The 24,153-nt window shown below is 40.1% G+C and overlaps 1 protein-coding gene across 5 annotated transcripts in view; it reads right to left on the reverse strand.

Annotated features, from left to right (window-relative positions):
- pms1 (PMS1 homolog 1, mismatch repair system component) overlaps window positions 1–24,153 on the reverse strand; it is a 106,269-nt gene that overhangs the window by 27,215 nt on the left and 54,901 nt on the right. For 4 of the 5 annotated variants that reach the window (XM_072578995.1, XM_072578994.1, XM_072578996.1 and 1 more), the window contains 3 exons: window positions 15,197–15,319; window positions 13,352–13,498; window positions 8,196–9,061 (listed from right to left, as the gene is read on the reverse strand). In XM_072578995.1, coding sequence (XP_072435096.1) covers window positions 8,196–9,061; window positions 13,352–13,498; window positions 15,197–15,319 — 1,136 coding nt within the window. Of the gene's footprint in view, window positions 1–8,195; window positions 9,062–13,351; window positions 13,499–15,196; window positions 15,320–22,610; window positions 22,885–24,153 lie in introns of those variants that run through there. The other variant, XM_072578998.1, reaches the window with a different exon arrangement.

Genomic DNA, 24,153 nt, shown 5'->3' on the forward strand with positions numbered 1-24,153 from the left:
TACATTGCAAGGTGTAGAATTAAATCATACAGACTGGAAAGGTAACAGGTTTGATGCAGTAGGTAGTATTTAGCAGGTATCAACTGAGCCAGTTAGTTGAGATATTACTGTTGGCTTCAGTACACAGCTGACAAATGTGGTGCAGGAGTAGCAGAAGTGAAAAAACTGCTACTGATCACAAAAAATGATTCCTGCCAGAAAATGCACATATGGATATCAAGCAAGAATTGATTAATATTCTTCTATGTTGCCCATTGAAAATATACTGCCAAATGTCACCACCTAAGATTCACATACAAAGAAATTATTGGAGCAAATTAATAGAGGCGACTAGTGTTGACTGATGGATATCTCAAATTGAGACATCGCCTAAGGAGAGGAATAAATAAAACTGAAGAAAGGAGAAGCTGTCACAATATTAATAGAAAAATGGGATGTGTATTGAGATGAGTCACTGCATATGAGATGTTATGGCTTGAACCTGCAATGAATAACAGATAAATTTCAAATAAAACAAAGAACTGCGGATGCTGGAGATCTGAAACAGAAACAGAAATTGCCGGTGAAGCTCAGCAGGGCTGGCAGCATCTACAGGAAGTGGACAGAGCTTCGGGAGGCAGAGGGGGTCATAGATCGGAGCTTTAGGGAAGTAGTAACTCCAAAGATTGCAGACAGATGGGTGACAGTGAGGGGGACTGGGAGGAAGCAGCCAGTGCAGGGACCCCCTGCGGCCGTTCCCCTCAAGAACAAGTATACCGTTTTGGATACTTGTGGGGGGGATCGACTTACCAGGGGTAAGCAATGGGGTTCAGGCCCCTGGCACGGAGCCTGTTCCCCGTTGCTCAGAAGGGAAGGGTGGAGAAGAGCAGAGCAATAGTTATTGGGGACTCGATAGTTCGGGGCATAGACAGGCGGTTTTGTGGGGGCGAGAGAGACTCACGTTTGGTATGTTGCCTCCCAGGTGCAAGGGTACGTGACGTCTCTGATCGTGTTTTCCGGGTCCTTAAAGGGGAGGGGGAGCAGCCCGACGTCGTGGTCCACATTGGCACCAACGACATAGGCGGGAGAAGGGCTGAGGATGTTAGGCAGGCTTTCAGGGAGCTAGGTTGGAAGCTCAGAGTTAGAACAAACAGAGTTGTTGTCTCTGGTTTGTTACACGTGCCACGTGATAGAGAGTCGAGGAATAGGGAGAGAGAACAGTTAAATGCGTGGCTACAGAGATGGTGCAGGAGGGAGGGATTCCGGTATCTGGATAACTGGAGTTCTTTCTGGGGAAGGTGGGACCTCTATAAACAGGATGGTCTACACCTGAACCTGAGGGGCACCAGTATCCTTGGGGGGAGGTTGCTAGTGCTCTTTGGGGGGGGTTTAAACTAACTCTGCAGGGGCATGGGAACCTAGACTGTAGCTTTAGGGTGCAGGACCTGGAGTGTAGGGAGGTTAAGAACATGGCATCAATCTCAAAGGAGGGTGCCTCTAAACAGGAAAGTGGCTTGAAATGTGTCTACTTCAATATGAAATAAGGTAGGTGAACTTGCAGCGTGGATTGGTACCTGGGATTTCGATGTTGTGGCTATTACGGAGACATGGGTAGAACAGGGACAGGATTGGCTGTTGCAGGTTCCAGGGTTTAAATGTTTTAGTAGGGTCAGAGGTGGGGGTAAAAGAGGGGGAGGTGTGGCATTGCTTGTCAAAGATAGTATTACAGCGGTGGAAAGGACGATGGATGAAGACTCGCCATCTGAGGTAGTTTGGGCTGAGGTTAGGAATAGGAAAGGTGAGGTCATCCTGTTAGGAGTTTTCTACAGGCCTCCTAATAGTCCGAGAGACGTAGAAGAAAGGATTGCGAGGATGATTCAGGAGAAGAGTGAAAGTAATAGGGTGATTGTTATGGGGGACTTTAACTTTCCTGATATTGACTGGGAAAGCTATAGCTCTAGTTCGTTAGATGGGTCGGTGTTTGTCCAATGTGTGCAGGAGGGTTTCCTGACACAATATGTAGACAGGCCAACAAGAGGTGAGGCCATACTGGATTTGGTTCTGGGTAACGAACCAGGCCAGGTGTTAGACTTGGAGGTAGGTGAGCACTTTGGGGACCGTGACCACAATTTGGTGACTTTTACTCTAGTGATGGAGAGGGATAAGTGTGCACTGCAGGGCAAGAGTTATAGCTGGGGGCAGGGAAATTATGATGTGGTGAGGCACGACTTAGGATGCGTGGCTTGGAAAAGTAGGCTTCAAGGCAAGGGCGTAATTGATATGTGGAGCTTGTTCAAGGAGCAACTATTGAGTGTCCTTGATAAGTATGTACCTGTCAGGCAGGGAGGAAAGGGTCGTGTGAGGGAGCCGTGGTTTAATAAGGAATTGGAATCCCTTGTTAAAGGAAAGAAGGCGGCCTATGTAAAGATGAGGCATGAAGGTTCAATTGGGGCGAATGAGAATTATAAGGTAGCCAGGAAGGATCTGAAGAGAGAGGTAAGAGCAGTAAGGAGGGGACATGAAAAGTCCTTAGTTGATAGGATTAGGGAAAACCCAAAGACTTTCTATAGGTATGTCAGGAATAAAAGAATGACTAGGGTAGGAATAGGTCCAGTCAAGGATAGTAGTGGGAAGTTGCGTGTGGAGGCTGAAAAGATTGGGGAGACACTGAATGAATACTTTTTGTCAGTATTCACTCAGGAACAGGACATTGTTGCCAATGTGAATACTGAGTCACAATTAATTAGAATGGACGACTTTGAGGTATGTAGGGAAGAGGTGTTGGAAATTCTGGAAAGGGTGAAAATAGATAAGTCCCCTGGGCCTGATGGCATTTATCCTAGGATTCTCTGGGAAGCAAAGGAGGAGATTGCAGAGGCATTGGCCTTGATTTTAATGTCCTCGTTGTCTACAGGAATAGTGCTAGAAGACTGGAGGATAGCAAATGTGATTCCCTTGTTCAAGAAGGGGAGTAGGGAATAACCCTAGTAACTATAGGCCGGTGACCCTCACTTCTGTTGTGGGCAAAGTCTTAGAGAGAATTGTAAGGGATAGGATTTATGAACATCTGGATAGGAATAATGTGATCAAGGATAGTCAGCATGGTTTTGTGAAGGGCAGATCGTGCCTCACAAACCTTATTGAATTCTTTGAGAAGGTGACTAAGGAGGTGGACGAGGGTAAAGCAGTAGATGTGGTATATATGGATTTTAGTAAGGCATTTGATAAGGTTCCCTGTGGTAGGCAACTGCAAAAAAAATGGAGGTATGGCATTGAGGGTGAATTGGAGGTTTGGATTAGGAATTGGCTGGCTGGAAGAAGACAGAGGGTAGTAGTTGATGGTAAAGGTTCATCTTGGAGTGCAGTTACTAGCGGTGTTCCTCAAGGATCTGTTTTGGGACCATTGCTGTTTGTCATTTTTATAAATGACCTGGAGGAGGGGCTAGAAGGTTGGGTGAGCAAGTTTGCGGATGATACGAAAGTTGGTGGAGTTGTTGACAGTGAGGAAGGATGTGTCGGGTTACAGCGGGATATAGATAAGCTGCAGAGCTGGGCAGAAAGGTGGCAAATGGAGTTCAATGTGGGAAAGGGTGAGGTGATTCACTTTGGTATGAGTAACAAAAAGATGGGGTACTGGGCTAATGGTTGGATACTTGGTAGTGTGGATGAGCAGAGGGATCTTGGTGTCCATGTACACAGATCTCTGAAAGTTGCCACCCAGGTAAATACTGCGGTGAAGAAGGCATATGGAGTACTGGCTTTTATTTGTAGAGGAATTGAGTTCCGGAGTCCTGAGGTCATGTTGCAGTTGTATAAGACTCTGGTGCGGCTGCATCTGGAGTATTGTGTGCAGTTTTGGTCACCATACCAAAGGAAGGATGTGGAGGCACTGGAATGGGTGCAGAGGAAGTTTACCAGGATGTTGCCTGGTATGGTAGGAAGATCGTATGAGGAAAGGCTGAGGCACTTGGGGCTGTTTTCATTGGAGAAAAGAAGGTTTAGGGGTGACTTGATAGAGGTGTACAAGATAATTAGGGGTTTTGATAGGGTTGACCATGAGAACCTTTTTCCACGTATGGAGTCAGCTATTACGAGGGGGCATAGCTTTAAATTAAGGGGTGGTAGGTATAGGACAGATGTTAGGGGTAGATTCTTTACTCAGCGAGTCGTGAGTTCATGGAATGCCCTGCCAGTAGCAGTGGTGGACTCTCCCTCTTTATGGGCATTTAAACGGGCATTGGATAGGCATATGGAGGATAGTGGGATAGTGTAGGTTAGGTGGGCTTGGATCGGTGCAACATCGAGGGCCAAAGGGCCTGTACTGCGCTGTATTTTTCTATGTTCTATGTTCTAATGCTTTGAGTCCAGTGACTCTTCATCAGAACTGAATTGTAATGAATCTCAAAGCTGAGTGATAGAACCAGTGGACTCAGGTGCGACAGAAGATGTCAAAAATAACTTCCACTTACTTTGAAGAAACCCAGGATTTCACCAAAACTGGCTACAAATATTACTCATGCAACATTTAAGTTCCTGATCATTATATAGTTGCAGTTTTGAATCAGATAAAACAGCAAATGTTATTTGAGGACAACTCTAAGTTGACAGTGGTCAGTTAGTTAAATATAAGAATTCAATGTCCCCCAAGTTCAAATTCCTTTCAGTATTGTTCCGATAACCAGCACACTCAAAATATTCCAACCAGGTGTGCACAAGGCAGCCCTCTTAAATTACCACACATGAAGCCAAACCAAAAAATAGTGGAGGGGTGGGGGTGGGGGTGGGGGTGGAGCACTTTATTAAGTCACCTATGCATTAAAAAAAATCGATTGGGCATTTTTTCCTCAGCCTTTATAATGTATCTCCAATCCTGTCCAAGATGTTCTGATTATTTTCCACACTGAAAATCACTTTTTTAGTAGAATGGGGATGGGACAAGAAAGAGAAGTTTCAGAACATGAAAAATATAAAATTTGCAAAGGATAAACAAATTTGAAATTTATTGCTGTACAATTTTTCAGTTTTGGTACAGCATATCACTGGACCTTAACAGACAGGTTTCTGCCTTATATATTCTGCTGTTCTGAAGAAGGGTCACTGAACTCTAAACATTAATTCTGCATTCTCTCCTCAGATGCTGCCAGACCTGCTGAAATTTTCCAGCAATTTCTGTTTTTGTTTCTGATTTCTAGCATCTGCATTTTTTTTGTTCTGCCTTCAATATGTTTGGTAGCCTATATGCTTAGTACTATTCTATGGGTTAAGAGGGTCAGTAATCCTCTAGTGCACTGCCTGAGTGACCATTCCTCACAAATCTTGGTAAACCTTCCAGTGTGGTACCTGAACAGCCACATTCGCATTTGTCATGTACTGTCCACCCATGTTCGAGCAAGGAAGTAATGGAACAAAAATGAAGAGTGATAACTTTTGCTAACTGGTCTATTACGCAAGCACAAAGACTCCAATTGTATTGCTCAAAGTGCTGCGGCAGCCGATATTAGGAAACATTGCATTAAATCTGGAATGTTTTTGATCTCCACATTCAACAGCATATTTATGCAGCAAGAAACAAGGGAATTTAGATTTCAGGGTTTTAAACACTAAATGCTGCATGATTATTTGTCAGTTTATTCTTATACTCTATGCAATCAATTTATAACTTCTTTTTATTCAACTTAATATTTACTTTTCCTTAGCTTAATACACTTCTTATAAGCATAATTTTCGCACCTTCCTGTGGAGGTACAGTGACAGGAGCAAAAAAATTTTCCTTATGTTTAAGTCTGATCAATTTTTAGCTGAAAATGTGTTGCTGGAAAAGCGCAGCAGGTCAGGCAGCATCCAAGGTACAGGAGAATCGACGTTTCGGACATATGCCCAGGGCTTATGCCCAAAACGTCGATTCTCCTGTTCCTTGGATGCTGCCTGACCTGCTACGCTTTTCCAGCAACACATTTTCAGCTCTGATCTCCAGCATCTGCAGTCCTCACTTTCTCCTTTTCTGATCAATTTTTAGCCTGATTCAAAGTAGCCAAAAAGTTGTGCTACTGAAAACATCTCATTATAGAGTCATAGAGATATACACCACGGAAACAGACCCTTCGGTCCAACTCGTCAATGCCGACCAGATATCCCAACCCAATCTAGTCCTACCTGCCAGCACCCAGCCCATATCCCTCCAAACCCTTCCTATTCATATACCCATCCAGATGTCTTTTAAATGCTGTGATTGTACTAGCCTCCACCACGTCCTCTGGCAGCTCATTCCATACACGTACCACCCTCTGCATGAAAACGTTGCCCCTTAGGTCTCTTTTATATCTTTCCCCTCTCACATTAAATGTATGCCCTCTAATTCTGGACTCCCCCACCCTAGGGAAAAAAAACTTTGTCTATTTATCATATCCATACCTCTCATGATTTTGTAAACCTCTAAAAAGTCACCCCTCAGCCTCCAAAACTTCAGGGAAAACAGCCCTTCCCTATAGTTCAAATCCTCCAACCCTAGCAACATCTTTGTAAATCTTTTCTGAACCCTTTCAAGTTTCACAAAATCTTTCCGAAAGCAAGGAGACCAGAATTGCACGCAATATTCCAACAGTGGCCTAACAAATGTCCTGTACAGCCACAACATGACCTCCCAACTCCTGTACTCAAAACTCTGACTAATAAAGGAAAGCATACCAAACGCCTTCTTCACTATCCTATCTACCTGCAACTCCACTTTCAAGGAGCTATGAACCTGCACTCTAAGGTCTCTTTGTTCAGCAACACTCCCTAGGACCTTACCATTAAGAGTATAAGTCCTGCTAAGATTTGCTTTCCCAAAATGCAGCACCTCACATTTATCTAAATTAAACTCCATCTGCCACTTCTCATCCTATTGGCCCATCTGATCAAGATCCTGTTGTAGTCTGAGGTAACGTTCTTCGCTGTCCACTACACCTCCAATTTTGGTGTCATCGGCAAACTTACTAACCTCTTATGCTCACATCCAAATCATTTATACAATTGACAAAAAGTAGAGGACCCAGCACCAATCCTTATGGCATTCTACTGGTCACAGGCCTCCAGTCTGAAAATAAACCCTCCACCTACCTTGAGGCAGTTCTGTATCCAAATGGCTAGTTCTCCCTGTATTCCATGAGATCTAACCTTGCTAACCAGTTTCCCATGGGGAACCTTGTTGAACGCTTTACTGAAGCCCATACAGATCACATCTACCATTCTGCCCTCATCAATCCTCTTTGTTACTTCTTCAAAAAACTCAATCAAGTTTGTGAGACATAATTTCCCACGCACAAAGCCATGCTGACTATCCCTAATCAGTCCTTGCCTTTCTAAATACATGTACATCCTGTCCCTCAGGATTCCCTCCAACAACTTATCTACCACCGACGTCAGGCTCACTAGTCTATAGTTCCCTGGCTTGTCTTTACCTCCTTTCTTAAAGAGTGGCACCATGTTAGCCAACCTCCAGTCTTCTGGCACCTCACCTGTGACGATCAATGATACAAATATCTCAGCAAGCGGCCCAGCAATCACTTCTCTAGCTTCCCACAGAGTTCTAGGGTACACCTGTTTAGGTCCTGGGGATTTATCCACTTTTATGCTTTTCAAGACATCCAGCACTTCCTCCTCTGTAATATGTCATCATTTATTTCCCTACATTCTATATCTTCTATTTTCTTTTCCACAGTAAATACTGATGCAAAATACTCATTTAGTATCTCCCCCATCTCCTGCGGCTCCACACAAAGACCGTCTTGCTGATCTTTGAGGGGCCCTATTCTCTCCCTAGTTATACTCAATCACTTAATTACTCGGCCACTCAATATAGCAAGCAACAAAATTTGATTTCACCTAATAACTGCTGTAAAACCAGCCTTTCTCAAAAAAATTGAAGAGATCATAAATTTCAATTTAAAAATGTACTCAAAAGTATGTCATTCATGGAAAAAGTATAATCACTCTTTGTTATGAAAAAATATTCATGAAGGAAATCCATGAATGGAAATTAAGTTTTGGAGAAAAATTAATTGCAGAAGCACATGATATATTTTAACAATACAGCCTGCCTGCATGGCGTCTCTAACGTGCCAAAAATAATTTTCCACTTTATATTTCAAGTAATGGGATTTACACTGCATCCAATGAGTCACAGAGAATGGAAACTAGTAGGGTATGAACTCAAAAGATTTAATTTGGAAACTTACTTTTTTTTCTCATCCTCATTCAGGTTTTTCCACATCTCTTCAAGTTTCATGCTGACATCTTGCAGATTAGCCCTTGGGTTCTCTGCCAACAGTTTGGGTCGAATTTCTTGCATGAAAAGGGTAGAGGCTGACCGACATTTTTTGACAGTGCGATTGCTGATCAGGTCATATATAGTGATCTGTCCAATCTTCTCCTTTACTACATTAGGAGACTTTTTATTTGGGTCATTGGTTGGGCTACTGTTAGTTGAGTTTTGCTGTTTGGTTTCATTACAATTTATTTGCATTTGGTCTGAAGTGTCTTTGGGCACGAACAATTTTACAGGCTCAAACATCTGTTCTACAGAATCCTTCATCCCATGTCCCATACTCCAGTTATCAGCAGTTAGTTCAGCACAGTCTTTTGCAACTGAAATCTGTTCACTTAACGCCACAGGGGGCAGGGTTGGATCATTGTCTATTTCTGGATGTACTGCATTATTTATGTGAGAATGATTCTTTAAAACGATATCATCATCATCCCGTGAAAACATCACATCAAATTCTGAGACAGAAATTGATGATCTATCCTTAGACGGAAGAGGTGTTTCTTGGAAATGAGTCTGAGCAATGCTGTTGTCAAAATTCTCATTTATATCATCAGCTGCAGGAGAAATGTCATTGGAAAGCGAGGTTTTGTCAGAACAAGTGTACATTGTGTCTGAAATTTGAGATATCTCTGGTGTTAGACCACAGTGATTTATCTCACCATTGTGAACATGTCCAGTTTCTTTCAAACATTCAGAGGATGATTCATCAGTTCCATTTCCAGCAAGTTGACCATAAACAGAAATCAATACCTTCTCAATGGCAAGCAAGATGGCCTCCTGGTGACAGAAGATTTAAAACAAAACATTTTATGCAGAGTACCAATTTTATTATTTCTTCAAGAAGTGTTCCAATATATTAATACAAATTATGCTCCGAGTAGTGTCAGAAAACCAAAACAAAGTCAACATAAACATCTTTTATTTGAACTCCAGGCCACTTTTGAGTTACAATTCAAAACTCACTTGGAGCAGCCAAAAACAGACCTAGAATATTTTAAGTCACACTCTTCAGTATAATCTCATGGGTGGATTTTCCTCTGATCTGGCTGACTTAATGAAAATCCCACTTATGTACAGGCTAAAATTCCTAACAGGCTAATCAAAAGTATATTTAAATTGGAAATGAATCTCAAAGTTAAATTGTATTCCCTTGTCACTACTTTGTCTTGCAGCGTGGTAGAAGAAATGATCAAAATTAGAAAGAAGTAGCTGTTAAAAAATTCTTGAAAGCCTTTGTGTCGATGATTCTGGAAGGGGTGAGGAACAGTTACCGAGAATCACCAGGGCATGTTCTTCACCGGCTTGGAAATAGTTGGATATGGAAGATATAGACTGTAGGGAAATAGATGGTGACATCTTGCAAAATGTCCAGATTACAGAGGAGGAAGTGCTGGATGTCTTGAAACGGTTAAAGGTGGATAAATCCCCAGGACTTGATCAGGTATACCCAAGAACTCTGTGGGAAGCTAGAGAAGTGATTGCTGGGCCTCTTGCTGAGATATTTGTATCATCGATAGTCACAGGTGAGGTGCCAGAAGACTGGAGGTTGGCAAATGTGGTGCCACTGTTTAAGAAGGGCGGTAAAGACAAGCCAGGGAACTATAGATTGGTGAGCCTGACCTCGGTGGTGGGCAAGTTGTTGGAGGGAATCCGGAGGGACAGGATGTACATGTATTTGGAAAGGCAAGGACTGATTCGGGATAGTCAACATGGCTTTGTGCGTGGGAAATCATGTCTCACAAACTTGGTTGACTTTTTTTGAAGAAGTAACAAAGAAAATTGATGAGGGCAGAGCAGTAGATGCGATCTATATGGACTTCAGTAAGGCGTTCAACAAGGTTTCCCCAAGGGAGACTGATTAGCAAGGTTAGATCTCATGGAATACAGGGAGAACTAGCCATTTGGATACAGAACTTGCTCAAAGGTAGAAGACAGAGGGTGGTGGTGGAGGGCTGTTTTTCAGACTGGAGGCCTGTGACCAGAGGAGTGCCACAAGGATCGGTGCTGGGCCTCTACGATTGTCATTTACATAAATGATTTGGATGCGAGCATAAGAGGTACAGTTAGTAAGTTTGCAGATGACACCAAACTTGGAGGTGTAGTGGACAGTGAAGAGGGTTACCTCAGATTACAACAGGATCTGGACCAGATGAGCCAATAGGCTGAGAAGTGGCAGATGGAGTTTAATTCAGATAAATGCAAGGTGCTGCATTTTGGGAAAGCAAATCTTAGCAGGACTTAGACACTTAATGGTAAGGTCCTAGGGAGTGTTGCTGAACAAAGAGACCTTGGAGTGCAGGTTCATAGCTCCTTGAAAGTGGAGTCGCAGGTAGATAGAATAGTGAAAAAGGCGTTTGGTATGCTTTCCTTTATTGGTCAGGGTGTTGAGTACTGGAGTTGGGAGGTCATGTTGCTACTATACAGGATATTGGTTAGGCCACTGTTGGAATATTGCGTGCAATTCTAGTCTCCTTTCTATCGGAAAGATTTTGTGAAACTTGAAAGGTTCAGAAAAAATTTACAAGGATGTTGCCATGGTTGGAGGATCTGAGCTACACGGAGAGGCTGAACAGGCTGGGGCTGTTTTCCCTGGAGCGTCGGAGGCTGAGGGGTGACCTTATAGAGGTTTACAAAATTATGAGGGGCATGGATAGGATAAATAGACAAAGTCTTTTCCCTGGGGTCGGGGAGTCCAGAACTAGAGGGCATAGGTTTAGGGTGAGAGGGGGAAGATATAAAAGAGACCTAAGGGGCAACGTTTTCACGCAGAAGGTGGTACATGTATGGAATGAGCTGCCAGAGGATGTGGTGGAGGCTGGTACAATTGCAACATTTAAGAGGCATTTGGATGGGTATATGAATAGGAAGGGTTTGGAGGGATATGGGCTGGGTGCTGGTAGGTGGGACTAGATTGTGTTGGGATATCTGGTCGGCATGGACGGGTTGGACTGAAGGGTCTGTTTCCATGCTGTACATCTCTATGACTCTATAATGTTAGGAGCATCATCTGTGACCTGAATTCAATGTAAGAAGTTCTTCAACCATCTCCCCTAGAGTTGCACGTATGAAAGGTGCTCTCCATTTTCTCTTTATCTTCCTTTGTAGAATACATGGCAGCAGCTCCAACACCCTCTCCAATCAGTCAACAATGTCCTTTTTCACTTTCTATACTCCGTATAAGAGTACAACAGATCGTATTGAACTTTGCAGAATCAGCACTTCTCTTAAGACCCTTCTTGACGCTTGTTTGCTATTCAGTATCAACTGCACATTACATTTTTCTTCTTGCCCCAATTAGCATGTGCATTTATGTGCATACACACAAATACATTCCTTTTCTCACTATCCCTCATTCTCCCTCTCTGCACAACTAAGACCTGAAGATGAAATAGCTAATTTTGTAATTCCAAATGAGCTGGAATAGTAAAGCAAATGTGCTTATGGTCTTTCTAGGTTTGTTTCCATTGAGCATTTTGAGGTTAACGAGTTCACTGAACTGTTTCTGAATTATGTATATCCCTTCATTAAGCACTGGAAGGTCAGATCCACTACGTTAAATCATCTGAGATGCCTGTCTTGTGCAACTGTGTAAGCTCTCAATTGTGTTATCCTTATCCCTATTATGTTGTTTGGGTTAGAGAGTAAGGTAGAAGGGTGAACTTGTGATGGTACACCAAAACTGATGCTCAGAAGCAGATGGCAAGCGACAGGTTCATGAGGGGACAAGGTCCTTGCCCAGCTCTATTGGGGAGAGTGGAGAAGTGGAACGTAGCCAACAATAAGATACAATCTTTTTGCATCTTATAAGCAGTTGCACAAGTTATTGGAAGTCTTGTCAATAATTTTAACTACCGTGGCTTAAAGTATGGAATCTGCTTACAGCCCATGTGATGTCCAATCACCTGGCATCAGCAATCTGTAGTTTAATTGAAAGAGAGTAGGGAGACCTCTTCAGATGTTGAAAGCCAGCTCTTAAAAGTCAGTGTGCACACATATTTGTTGGAAATTTGGGTGATCCTGAGGCAATGGATTCAAACTTACATTTCACCCTGGACAGAGCATCCACTTCATACAGAATTAGTACAAAGCAACCAAACTAGTCCTCCTTAGACCAGTGGAAATATCCAAACAGGTAGGAGCATTTTTTTGTTAGAAGAGAAGCAGGGTTAAAAGGTCCAGTATCTGGATTCTACCATGCTCGCTTCCCTCCTGACTACCTCACCCCTCCATCTCTGGACTGACCTTGTCTCACATCTGAGCTGACCAGTTTTGTTCCTCTTTCAACTAGTATGCTTCCTTTGGGCTGAAACTGACAGTTGGCAGCAATATACAAATAAGGCAAAATAATATACAACTGCAATTTTCCATAGTTCTGCCACTGGACTCAAATTAGGTTATAATCCATCCTCTGATCGGCACTTAAAAACTTAAGATCTCAATAAAACATTATACACAATGGAGTCAATTGCAAATTTTAAAGCTACATGTGTTGTGCTTAGTATTGTTCTGGAGATGTCATTTTTGGGCCAATAAATACGATAGTGCTTAACTTAATAAAACCTTTCCCTTGTCAAAAAGTCCAGAACCAAAGGGTATTATCACAGAACAAGGTGCCACACATTTAAGACAGAGATGCGGAGTTGACAGTTCATCAGAGGGCAAGGTTGTTGCCTAGCTCTGTTGGGGAGAACAGAGATGTGGAATTTGGCCCAGCCACATCCTCGCTCAGAGAGTAGTAAATCTGTGGAATTCTTTGCTGCAGGGGGCTTTTGAGGCTGGGTTGTTAAGTATATTTAAGGCTGAGATAGATATATCTTTAATCAGTAAAGGAATCCAGGGTGTGAAAAGGCAGGAAAGTAGAGCTGAGAATGATCAAATAAGCTATGATCTCACTGAATGGTGGAGCAGACTTGATCGGCTGAGGTTTAGTTACATTCTTATGCCTTTTGGTCTTAAGGAAACTTAATGTAAAGTTATTTTATAAGGGGTTCCATTTCAATGTCAAATAGTCTTCAAACCTAATCTGTTAATGATAACAATAAAAAGATATTTTCAAGTGCATCTCACCTTGTTGTGAAACATTACTTGAGTTTTATCTGGTTTTAAATTAACATCGACAACTGAGGCTGGAACAGAGATATTCAAGAAGAAAATTGGATAACGCATATGTGCAGAATCCTTCTGGGATTGAGAGCTGTAGTACTGCCGAACCAACTGCAAAATTCAACCAAAACGTAAGTTAATCTATCTGTACAGGACATCTCAAGCAATATCTTCTGAGGATATTAGAACAAATGTTTTGTTCAGAAAAACACATTGAACATCCTTGTGAAGTAACTTTGTATCAATTCCGATTCAGTGACTTTTCGTTTATGTTAGCCAACCTAAAGATCTAGTGAAGAACTAGTTAAAGTCTTGTCTTTTCAATGTGCTACGTTAAAATATTTCAACAAATGAACCAAAGCTAGATGTCAAAACACAGTCTAAATATTGCATCCCATCCATGAATGAAGATATATAATGTATGGAATAATCTGTTTCATCCAAAAGCAATAATTATAATAATATCAATTCACAAAGATAAGAATGTTGGACCTATAGGTTTAAAGAACCAGACTTCTCATCTTGAAAATAAACTACAGTCCGTTTATTGAAAAGTTGCAGATTATGATGTCAAATGTTAAAATCACTGCAGAATAGATATTAAAAATACTAAACATGCTGCTTTCTGAATAATATATTACAGAAGACTCTGTTTCAATTTAGTATCTTTTTAAAAACAAAGAAACCAAAAATGAATCAGATAATTCAGACCCAACTAAGCATTGAAAAGAAAATCAGTGCTGGCAAGTAAGTTCCATCCTATTATCCAATTAGTTTATCCTAACATGTAGTTTACTACATTAACAAATTATATAAATAAATATTGAGATACGTAAAATCTTCTAATTAAATTCTACTACAGCCAAATTGAAATTGCACATACGTTGCAAAAATAGAGTGAACTCACATCTCATGGAATCATAGAATCCCTACAGAGTAGAAACAGGCCATTCGGCCCAACAAGTCCACATCAACCCTCCCCTAAAAGTATCCCACCCACACCAACTCCCTTACCCCTATTACTTTTACAATTCCTCTGACTAATGCATCTAACCTACACATCCCTGAACACTATGGGCAATTTAGCATAGCCAATTCACTTAACCTGCACACTGTGGGAGGAAACCAGAGCACCCAGAAGAAACCCATGCACACACAGGGAAAATGTGCAAACTCCACACAGTTGCCTGAGGATGGAATCAAACCCGGGTCCCTGGCGCTGAGGCAGTACTGCGAACCACTGAGCCACCATGCTGCTCAGATAACATCTGAGTTATTATTTGCAAAATCAGACATATTTCAATTGCAGTAGCTTTCAGGGATAAGTTGAGAAATCACAGTATATTAATTTAAAAATTGACAGGACAATGAAGCAGAAGCATTGAAACTCAAAAATGTACATATAGTAAGTTGTGTTTTTGTGTCCAAGTATAAAACACAACCAATTTAGTCAATTAGAATCAATAATAAATCAATTACTGCAATATCCATTAGGTTAGCTCTTGCTTAGGTAAATATGGGATCAAGTCAATATTAAACAGATTGAAAACCATAATATTGCAATTATAGCAGACAAAAGTCAACCAAATCTGCCCTTTTGCGCCGTTTAAGTAAATATAGAAATAATGCAAAGGTTTGATCTCAAGATCTACCATGCATATAACTCATAATGTCCTACCTCAGCCTAAATGAGACAATTTATACCTGTCTTATACCAAGGTAAGAAAATTCTTCACTGGAAGGAACATTTATTGCACTCTAGAAAAACAGGTAAGCATAAGCGTAAGTATCATTAGGTTATTAACCTACCTTCATTATTTCCTTGTGATGAACAGGTCTGGAATTAACAGAGATGAAACTTCTGTCAGGGCTGATAAGACTTGTTGAGGAGGGGTTAGAACCTGGCTTAGGCAGGAAACCACTAAGGAAAATCTGTGAATCCCAGAAAGAAAAACCCACAAATGTAACAATTGTACTGTTACCAATGCAATGTTTATAAAACAAAGCTCTAACTCACTCTACATAACAGTGAAATCACATAGGTTTGGCCTTGCAACTTTCCATGGTGATTCAACTAAATCAAATATACAACCAGGAGACCCAAAAGCAGAAGTCCAGGTGTTTCTGAGGAGGAAACAAAAATCACTCAGAGGGCCTATCAATCACTTGTATATCTTAGCATCTAGGTTTGGAACAGCAAGAGACGTCTGCAGCTTTTCCCCTTAAATAGACCCACAAAGAGTCTCCCCAAATGAAAAATGTCAAATCATTGTAATCACATAATTTGAACTAATCAGCAAAAGCTGCCGACTGTATTTGTAAATATGTAATTGCTTGTGTCACATTACAGAATTAAGGGGTTCTTGATAACATTATTTTATAATTACAATTTTAATTTCCAAGACACAATTGCCCAACATATACGCATTGTTTTTTTCCCCGATACTACTTCTGCTGCATCTCAACATTATCTGGAAGGTAATAATTGATTTATTGTGCAGATGAATAATTTTCTATATTATCTAATTTAGTAGTAATTACTACACCTTTCCACCATCTGACCCAATGCTGGAATGCATATAGGCGAAGGGTACTATTGAGTAAACATGAAGGTCAAAAAGAAAATATCTATCAGACATGCACCATCGGGTTACAATGTGACTGATACATTCACTATATTCATTTCAATATTTTTTTAAAAATAGCTGGACATTTATTTTCACAAAACATCTTCCAATCACAGTGACTGCTTTTGCATTCCCACCACCTGCATTCTTCATCTTACTCTCTGAGAGCCACTCTGGCCTTACAGTTTATGTAAGTTGAGATCCTTCTGGTTTGAAGAGCAAAATATGCATTGCACTTAATTTTTGTTTTACAGTTGCTGTATTCAGTTAACTTCCATTAAACATAGAGATGGCAGATTAAAATATTAATCAAGTATGTTGCTCTATACTTATCGTCTGACATAACAGGAATAATCCATTATGCTCTTTATAGGAAGCTTAAGTCTCCCATTATAATCTCATTCCCATACCAAAGCTGGGAGAAGAATGTTAGCCTGTCAGTTTTGCCTCATGTTATCACTGCATGGTGTCTGGGGTATGAATTTTCTGCTGCATTCCCCCAACCGTTTTACAAGAAATTGGGCAAGTTAACCAGTTGGATTTAAATATTTTCTAATCAACTGTTCAGAGATGTTATGATATACCTCTAAAGCTTGTGGGACTTGAAACCAGGTCCCCTGGTTCAAAGGTAGGGATACTACCACTGCACCACAACAGCCCATCAGGTAAATTTAGATATCTTCTAATTAATCTGATCAGAAATATTATTACACACTTGATTCACAGACATTAAAATCAGATGGTTGTCTATCTGCTGCAGCAGATAGGAAATTAAGTCTCCAGTTAGATTTCTTACCAGAAATGCACAGGCAGTTAGAGAGTCATAGAGATGTACAGCATGGAAACAGACCCTTTGGTCCAACCTGTCCATGCCAACCAGATATCCCAACCCAATCCAGTCCCACCTGCCAGCACCCGGCCCATATGATGCAATTGTACCAGCCTCCACAACATCCTCTGGCAACTCATTCCATACATGTACCACCCTCTGCATGAAAAAGTTGCCCCTTAGGTCTCTTTTATATCTTTCCCCTCTCACCCTAAACCTATGCCCTCTCGTTCTGGACTCCTCAACCTCAGGGAAAACACTTTGTTTATTTATCCTATCCAATCCAAGTTTTTATTTTTGTGTATTTTTAACTATATTTGGAAAGTTATGCATATCATATCATTAAAATGTTTATTGGTTAGTTTAAATATATATTCAACATTGAAGCAACAGTTAAAAAGATGAACTTGCGAAACACAAGTTTTTTGCACTGAAATCAAGGGAGTTGGTAGGTCTTTTTTTCTGTTATCTATTCATTCTAAATAACTCTACCCATACTTTTTTAAATTCGCTATACAAATTCCACTTAATTTCTTTTAAAGTTCTGAAGTTAAGAAATTTATTTAAAGTTGTAAGTATACATTTAAAGCAAACAAAAATACTGCAGTGTTGAACTTTATTGAACAAATCCTAGGGGGAGTTTGTGTAAATTAATAACTGTCAAGGTTAGAGGGCAGTGCCAAAGGTGACACAGTCGAGGTGATTACTCATTTTTAACCAATTCCAACTTAAATCACTTGAAGCTTAAGTTTTATCTTTGTATAGTTTCTAAATTTATACTTGTAACAAATGTCTCCATCAAAATTAAGCAGCAATTTTTTTTTTAATTTCAGGAAATATAGTTATATTTAAGTGAGTGGATCATAGCTGAGTTTAAAATTGTTTAACTGCAGACACTTTAAAGACACAGAACCGAAGCAGAAACTATTTTCTACTATTACAATGCATCATTTTTACATTCACACAACATTTAAAAAAGTAATTAGCCATAGAAAAACATTTTGCCTAAAAGAAATGTGCAAGTAACATGTCAACGTTCATTATTCTTTAACCTTTTTTGGAAGTAATTATCAAATTAAAAAAAAGACAGGCTGCAATGTTTCCACAGTTATTTTAGCAATTAGTGAAGGTTCCATGCTACAGTCAGAACACATTTGTCAGCTCTTAATAACTTTATTCCCAAGCTGCCAGGGTGCAAATGGACTGCTGTGTAGGTATATGTATATTTCTAGCTGAACAGCATAAATTCTACTGGGCAAATAATTTTCTGAAACTACTTCTAATAAAACATCCAGAGTGAGCCATCGTACCATCTCATTGCACATAACATCCAACACAACGGCATGGATTCTGCAGCTCCTGGCAAATAAACAATGCTCACTTTATTAAGCTGCCCACAGATATTTTGTTACCTTTCCTATGAAAATTTGCAATCATCAGTAATTTAAAAAAACTAGTGACTTCTTGAGGGGATACGGAACCTCAGTGAAAAGGGCAAGCAGTAGACTGTTGCTTAAACAAGACCGTATTTTCAAGATGGGATAGAATAGGTTGATTAACTACAAGCCAGTCAGCCTTACCTTGGTGGTGAGCAAACTGTTAAAAATGTTCTATTAAATAGAATAACTCATCATTTGGAAAGGAACTGATTAATCAAAGACAATCAGCCTGCATTTGTTAAGGCAACATTGTGGCTGAAAACTTGATGGAACTTTTTGAGGAGGAACCAGGAGAGTGGATAACAGTTATGGTTAGTTTGAGGCAATCTACATTATAACAAGGTTTTTGACAAGGTACAATGGGACAGACTTATCAGAAACGTAAGTCCATGGGATCCAATGGAGAGGGGAAAATCTAGACTGGAAAGCAAAAGGTAATGTTTGAGTGTGATTCAGTAATGGTAACGTTGTTTCCAGTGGGTTCTAAAGGCTCAATATGAAGTCCTATATTTTTATTAATATCAATAATTTAGATCGGAAGGTAACAGGTATGATTCATATGATATAAAAATTGGTTGTTTGGTTGTTAGTGAGGAAATACACTACAGACAGCATAAAGATTGCAATGGACTGGTCAAAATAGTAGTAAATGGAATCCAGGCTGGAGAAATGCGACGTCATGTACTCCGGGAGGACAAACTGGGCAAGCACTTACAGAATAAATGGATAGACAGTGAGAAGTGTGGAGGAACAGAGGAACTTTGAAGTATATATTCCTAAAGGTAACAGAACAAGTAAATAAGGTAGTTAAAAAGGCATGTAGGATATATTTCTTTACAAGCCAAGCAACAGAATGCAAGGGCAGGGTGATTAAGCTTGAACTGTCAAATAAACTGTCCAGGCCACAGCCAAATGAAGCATACAGTTCTGGTCACTGTGTTGTAGGAGAATGTGATCACAGTAATGTTGTATAGCACACAAGAGACCATGATGCTTTGGACCATACACTCTTAATGAATTATGCAAGGTTCTTTCAGAGGTCCAGACAACAGAAGAATTGCTTAAACATGTTAATGGTCTGCTCAATGACATTTTGTCCAACAGTTTAGCTCAGGTTAAATATGTGCAGCCTGTGTAGGAGTTAAGACATGTAGTTAGCCAATGGTTCCTGTTGGCCAGTAGTCACTTTCTGGCTTTTCATAGATGCTAATATGTGGGCATTGACTTGCATGATGTGTTGAATACGGCCTCTCACTAACTGGACATTAAAGGAATGGAATTCTTTGCAAATTTACAAGCTGTGTCTGCAAACAGTGCATAGAGTCAATGACATCTGTAGTGAATGTAAGCCAGATGGACCTTGTAAAATGAGTTCCCTGATTAGGGCTGTTAATCTGGTCCAATCAGGAAGCTCTGGGTGACAGGTATAACACAGTTATCAGGGGTTCTGTTCACACTGAGAGCTGGCAAAGGGTGATGGCCTCTATGGAATTATTTCAGTGGACAATAGAAAGGCAGTCTTGAAGAAATTTGCTGCAACAAACGTCTTTGAGTTGGGGTAAGCACTTCTGGCATCATACTGTTATTCGGAAAGCTTGACTCATATGATCCTGCCATCAAAGACGTGGCCCAGTATGTGGAAAGAATGTATTTGTTTTCAAACAAATGGCATTGGGCCAGATGCAAAACAACATGTAATTCTCCTGAAAGCTTGTGGACACGCAGCTTTTTCAGTTATTGCAAATGTTACTTTCTCTGTGGCACCAGATATTAAAACCTTTCAAGAGTTGGCAGATTTAGTTAAGGAATATTGTGACACCAAGCCTCCTCTAATTCTGAGATGCTATCAGTTTTACTCAGCAATTTGAGAAATGGGGGATACATATTGGGGTCTTTGACAAGGTTAAGATTACTAGCAGAGGCACGTGACTTTGGTTTGGAGTTATGTCGGATTAATGATGTAACCATGCAAAAGTGCTCGCTAGCTGAAGCCCAACTGGACTTCAAACAGGCACTACAATTGGCTTTATCATTTGAAAATGCAGCAAGCGGAGTGTATGATTTGAAGAGTATTTCAACAGAAGTGGACACCCTCACCAGTCTGACTGAGTTTGGGAACACCAAGGCAATTTCATAGCCTCACTCAGGACACAGCCTGAACAAAGGGACTTTAGGTCAGCCAACAGCAAAACCCCAAAACAAAGCCAAGCCTAGGCCAAATGGTTAAAATTGTCTTCAGGATCCAGACTAGCAAGTCATAGTACTTGCTGCCAGTATGCAGACTTCAGACAGCAAGAGTATCCCACTAGACCTAAATTGAGTAAGAGAACTCATAGGCCAGTATCCAGGAGAGTGCACACCCTAAAAAGCCCACCTATATGTGTTTGGGACATTTAAATTGCTTAGCAACATCCAAATCAGAACCAATCAAAATAAACATCTGGCTAAATGGTCACCAAGTTCTAATGGAGGTCAATACCATGCACCCATTTTAGTGATTGCAAAACCAGTCTTTAATAAAATTTAAAATCTGGACTCCAACTCTTAAGTTTGGATAAGACCTTGGCTAGACTGAGAACCTATAACAGGAAACCTTTACAGATGAAGTGCACAACTTTGGTTCCAATCTCTTATGAGAAGCAGCTGGTTCAGTTACCAATGATTATAGTAAAAGGCTAAGGCCCAAGCTTGTTGGAGCAAAATTGGTTGAGAAAAATTCATCTAGGTTGGCTGAACATCTTTCAATTCAAAAATGGCTGCCTGAGTGAAGTTCTAATTAAATACCTGTAAGTTCTTCAGGAAGGTCTAAGGTCTATCAAAGGAGCGAAGGCCACCTTGCATGTTGACCGGTAAGCAATTCCTGGAATGGTTCTGCAAGGCCCATCCAGTGCCATTTGCATTATGGACAAAAGTGGAAGCAGAAATCAGAAGACTGGAAAGTGAAGGAATCATCAAAACAGTCAAGTTTGCAGAATGGGCAGCAGTGGTAGTAGAGGGTCGGTTTGCCTTCGTGAGGATTTTAAACTATTGGTAAGCAGCTTTTCGCAGCTGGATAAATACCCAATCCCTCACATAGAGGATTTATATGCAAAGCAGGCCTGCCTTTCGTGCAGTTGAACATAAGTACTTGCAATTGAGGTTACATGAACTATTATGGAAAGTTCATCCATAACCTCGCCTCCATCCTGGCACAACTGCATCAACTCTTTACAAAAAAGGTCAGTCTTAGAAATGGTCATGCAACCAATCCATAGCTGTTTCTTTACTTCATTGAAAGCTATCATCCTTTACGTTGTTAGCACACTATGATCCCAAGCAAGATTAGATTAGATTAGATTAGATTCCCTACAGTGGGGAAACAGGTCCTTCGGCCCAACCACACTGACCCTCCGAAGAGTAACCCACCCAGACACATTTTCCTCTGACTAATGCACCTAGCACTATGGGCAATTTAGCATGGCCAAGATATGGTATTGACATGCAGTGCCTCCCCTTAAGGCATCAGGGTAGTATTAGCCCATAGGTGTCCCAATAGTGTTTGCATCCAGGACCACAAACCCCTGCTAGGTCTACTTAAAGAGGACAAGGCAGTGTTACCCATAGCTTCAGAACTCCCGAAACTGCTGGTCACAGATAATGGGCCATCATTTCCCAGCAAGGAATTTGAGTATTCCCTATGGCATATTAATTTTTCACAAAGCCATATGTACATCTATTGATCAATGCCGTATTGTTTCCCAGGTTAGTTTTTAATAATCCTTAATGGATTTTATAAAATCCAACAGTATTTTTAAAATCTAAAGTTTAAAATCTACTATTTATTGTACACAAAAGCTTATTAATTCTTTTAAACTCAAACAAAATGCCAAAACGACATCAGAGTATTTGGTCAGAAAAGCAGAAAATCAGACTTGCTTTGAATGCTCATTAGTAATGAAGAGTTTGCCATTCCAACTTACAATAAATAGATGAAGAGTTTGCCATTCCAACTTACAATAAATAAATCTGCAAATCTCTTTGACAACCATGAACAAATGGTAAGGTATTATAGATATTTTCTAAGTAACCTGTTCAAAAATACTATTGCACATCTCTGGAGCAGGTGGAATTTCAACCTGGGTCTACTGGCCTCAGAAGAAGGGACATTACCACTGCATCACATGTGCGAGCAACTCTCACTTCCTTTTCAGTCAGGTATTACAACAAACTTTTTCTTAACTGGCACCTATGGGACCAGCAGCGTGTTGGTTAATCAAATATTCCATTGATCAAATGGTCCACAATCAATATAAAAAACACAATAAGTAATAGAAACATAATGCAGGGGGTATATACGTCACTGTTATACTTTATTTACAGCATAAATCACTTCAATAATAATAATATTTTGCCTTAAAACTTATAAAATCCAACAGTATTTTTAAAATCTAAAATTTAAAATCTTCTATTCGTTGTACACCAAAGCTTATAAATTCTTTTAAACTCAAACAAAATGCCGAAAAGACATCAGTTGATCGCGATAATACTTCCTGTATTTGAGGTATGTAGCTTTTGCTGGTTTTCGAGAGTGTCACTTCATAAGATGCCGGTTAAAACAGTTTGCTGTATAATGCAAAGTTGTAAAATCTTTTCAGCTGCTAGACGTATCATAATGACAACCTGACATCTTTTCTATTCAAAGTTAAAAATCACGCAACACCAGGTTATCGTCCAACAGGTTTATTTGGAAGCACTAGCTTTTGGATCGCTGCTCCTTTATCAGATGGTTGTGATGAAGGAGCAGCGCTCCAAAAGCTAGTGCCTCCAGATAAACCTGTTGGGTCTAAAACCTGGTGTTGTGTGATTTTTAACTTTGTACACCCCATTCCAACACCAATAATTTTCTATTCCTAGTCTTTAGACTGGTAGGTTTAATACCAGCTGAGTGCTTAAGATTTTGTTTCAATGGCTCTGATGAACATAAAGGAAGCAGCTCCACAATGTCTGAGGTACAACTCTGTTGAGGTAAATCCTGTCTTATACTTTTGAGTAAACATCACAGAAAATTAGTTTGAGACAAAACACAATGGTAAATAAATGTTTTATCCAAGAAAATTGCAATTTATTAAATTAATATACAAAAGTATCTGAATAAACCATTCATTTATGTTTCTAAAAGTACTGTACTAAATGGACAGAGTTGATAGCACTGCAGGTCAGATAATTTGCACTCCAGGATACTGAAAAGATGTAAGGGATGAAGTATCAAAGGCACTAACCACAACTTACCAAAATTATTTGACATGACCTGAAGGTTTGCATATTTGCATTACTTTCCATTATAACACAAAATAGGGAAAAGGAACATTTCAACAAGGCATCAACAGAGCAGGAACTATAGGACAGAAATTATATATTCTTTTCTTTATTCATTCATGGGCTGTGGGAGTCGCTGGCTAGGTAGCATTTATTGCCCATTTCTAATTTGCCCAGAAGGCAGTTAACAGTCAACCACATTACTGTGGGTCAGGAGTCACATGTAGGCCAGACCAGATAAGGATGGCAGTTTCCTTCCCTAAAGGGCAATAGTGAACCAGGTGGGATTTTCCAACAATTGATAAAGGATTCATGGTCATCATTAGACAAAATTCCAGAATTATTTTTTGCTGAATTCAAATTCTATCAATATAATACATAACAATTCTACCAAAATAAATATATAATAGCTTTACTTTGGAAGTGGGAAAACTATTAGATATCATAAGAAAATACCATAAGTGAAAAAATTGGTCTAACACAGGTCTAACACAATTCTTTAAGGAAATCATTGAACAGGTGGACAAAGGGAATATAATGGATACGGTATATGCATTTGACAAAGGCAAAACTTAT

Source organism: Chiloscyllium punctatum, chromosome 10 (genome assembly GCF_047496795.1).
Source record: "Chiloscyllium punctatum isolate Juve2018m chromosome 10, sChiPun1.3, whole genome shotgun sequence".
NCBI lineage: Eukaryota > Metazoa > Chordata > Chondrichthyes > Orectolobiformes > Hemiscylliidae > Chiloscyllium > Chiloscyllium punctatum.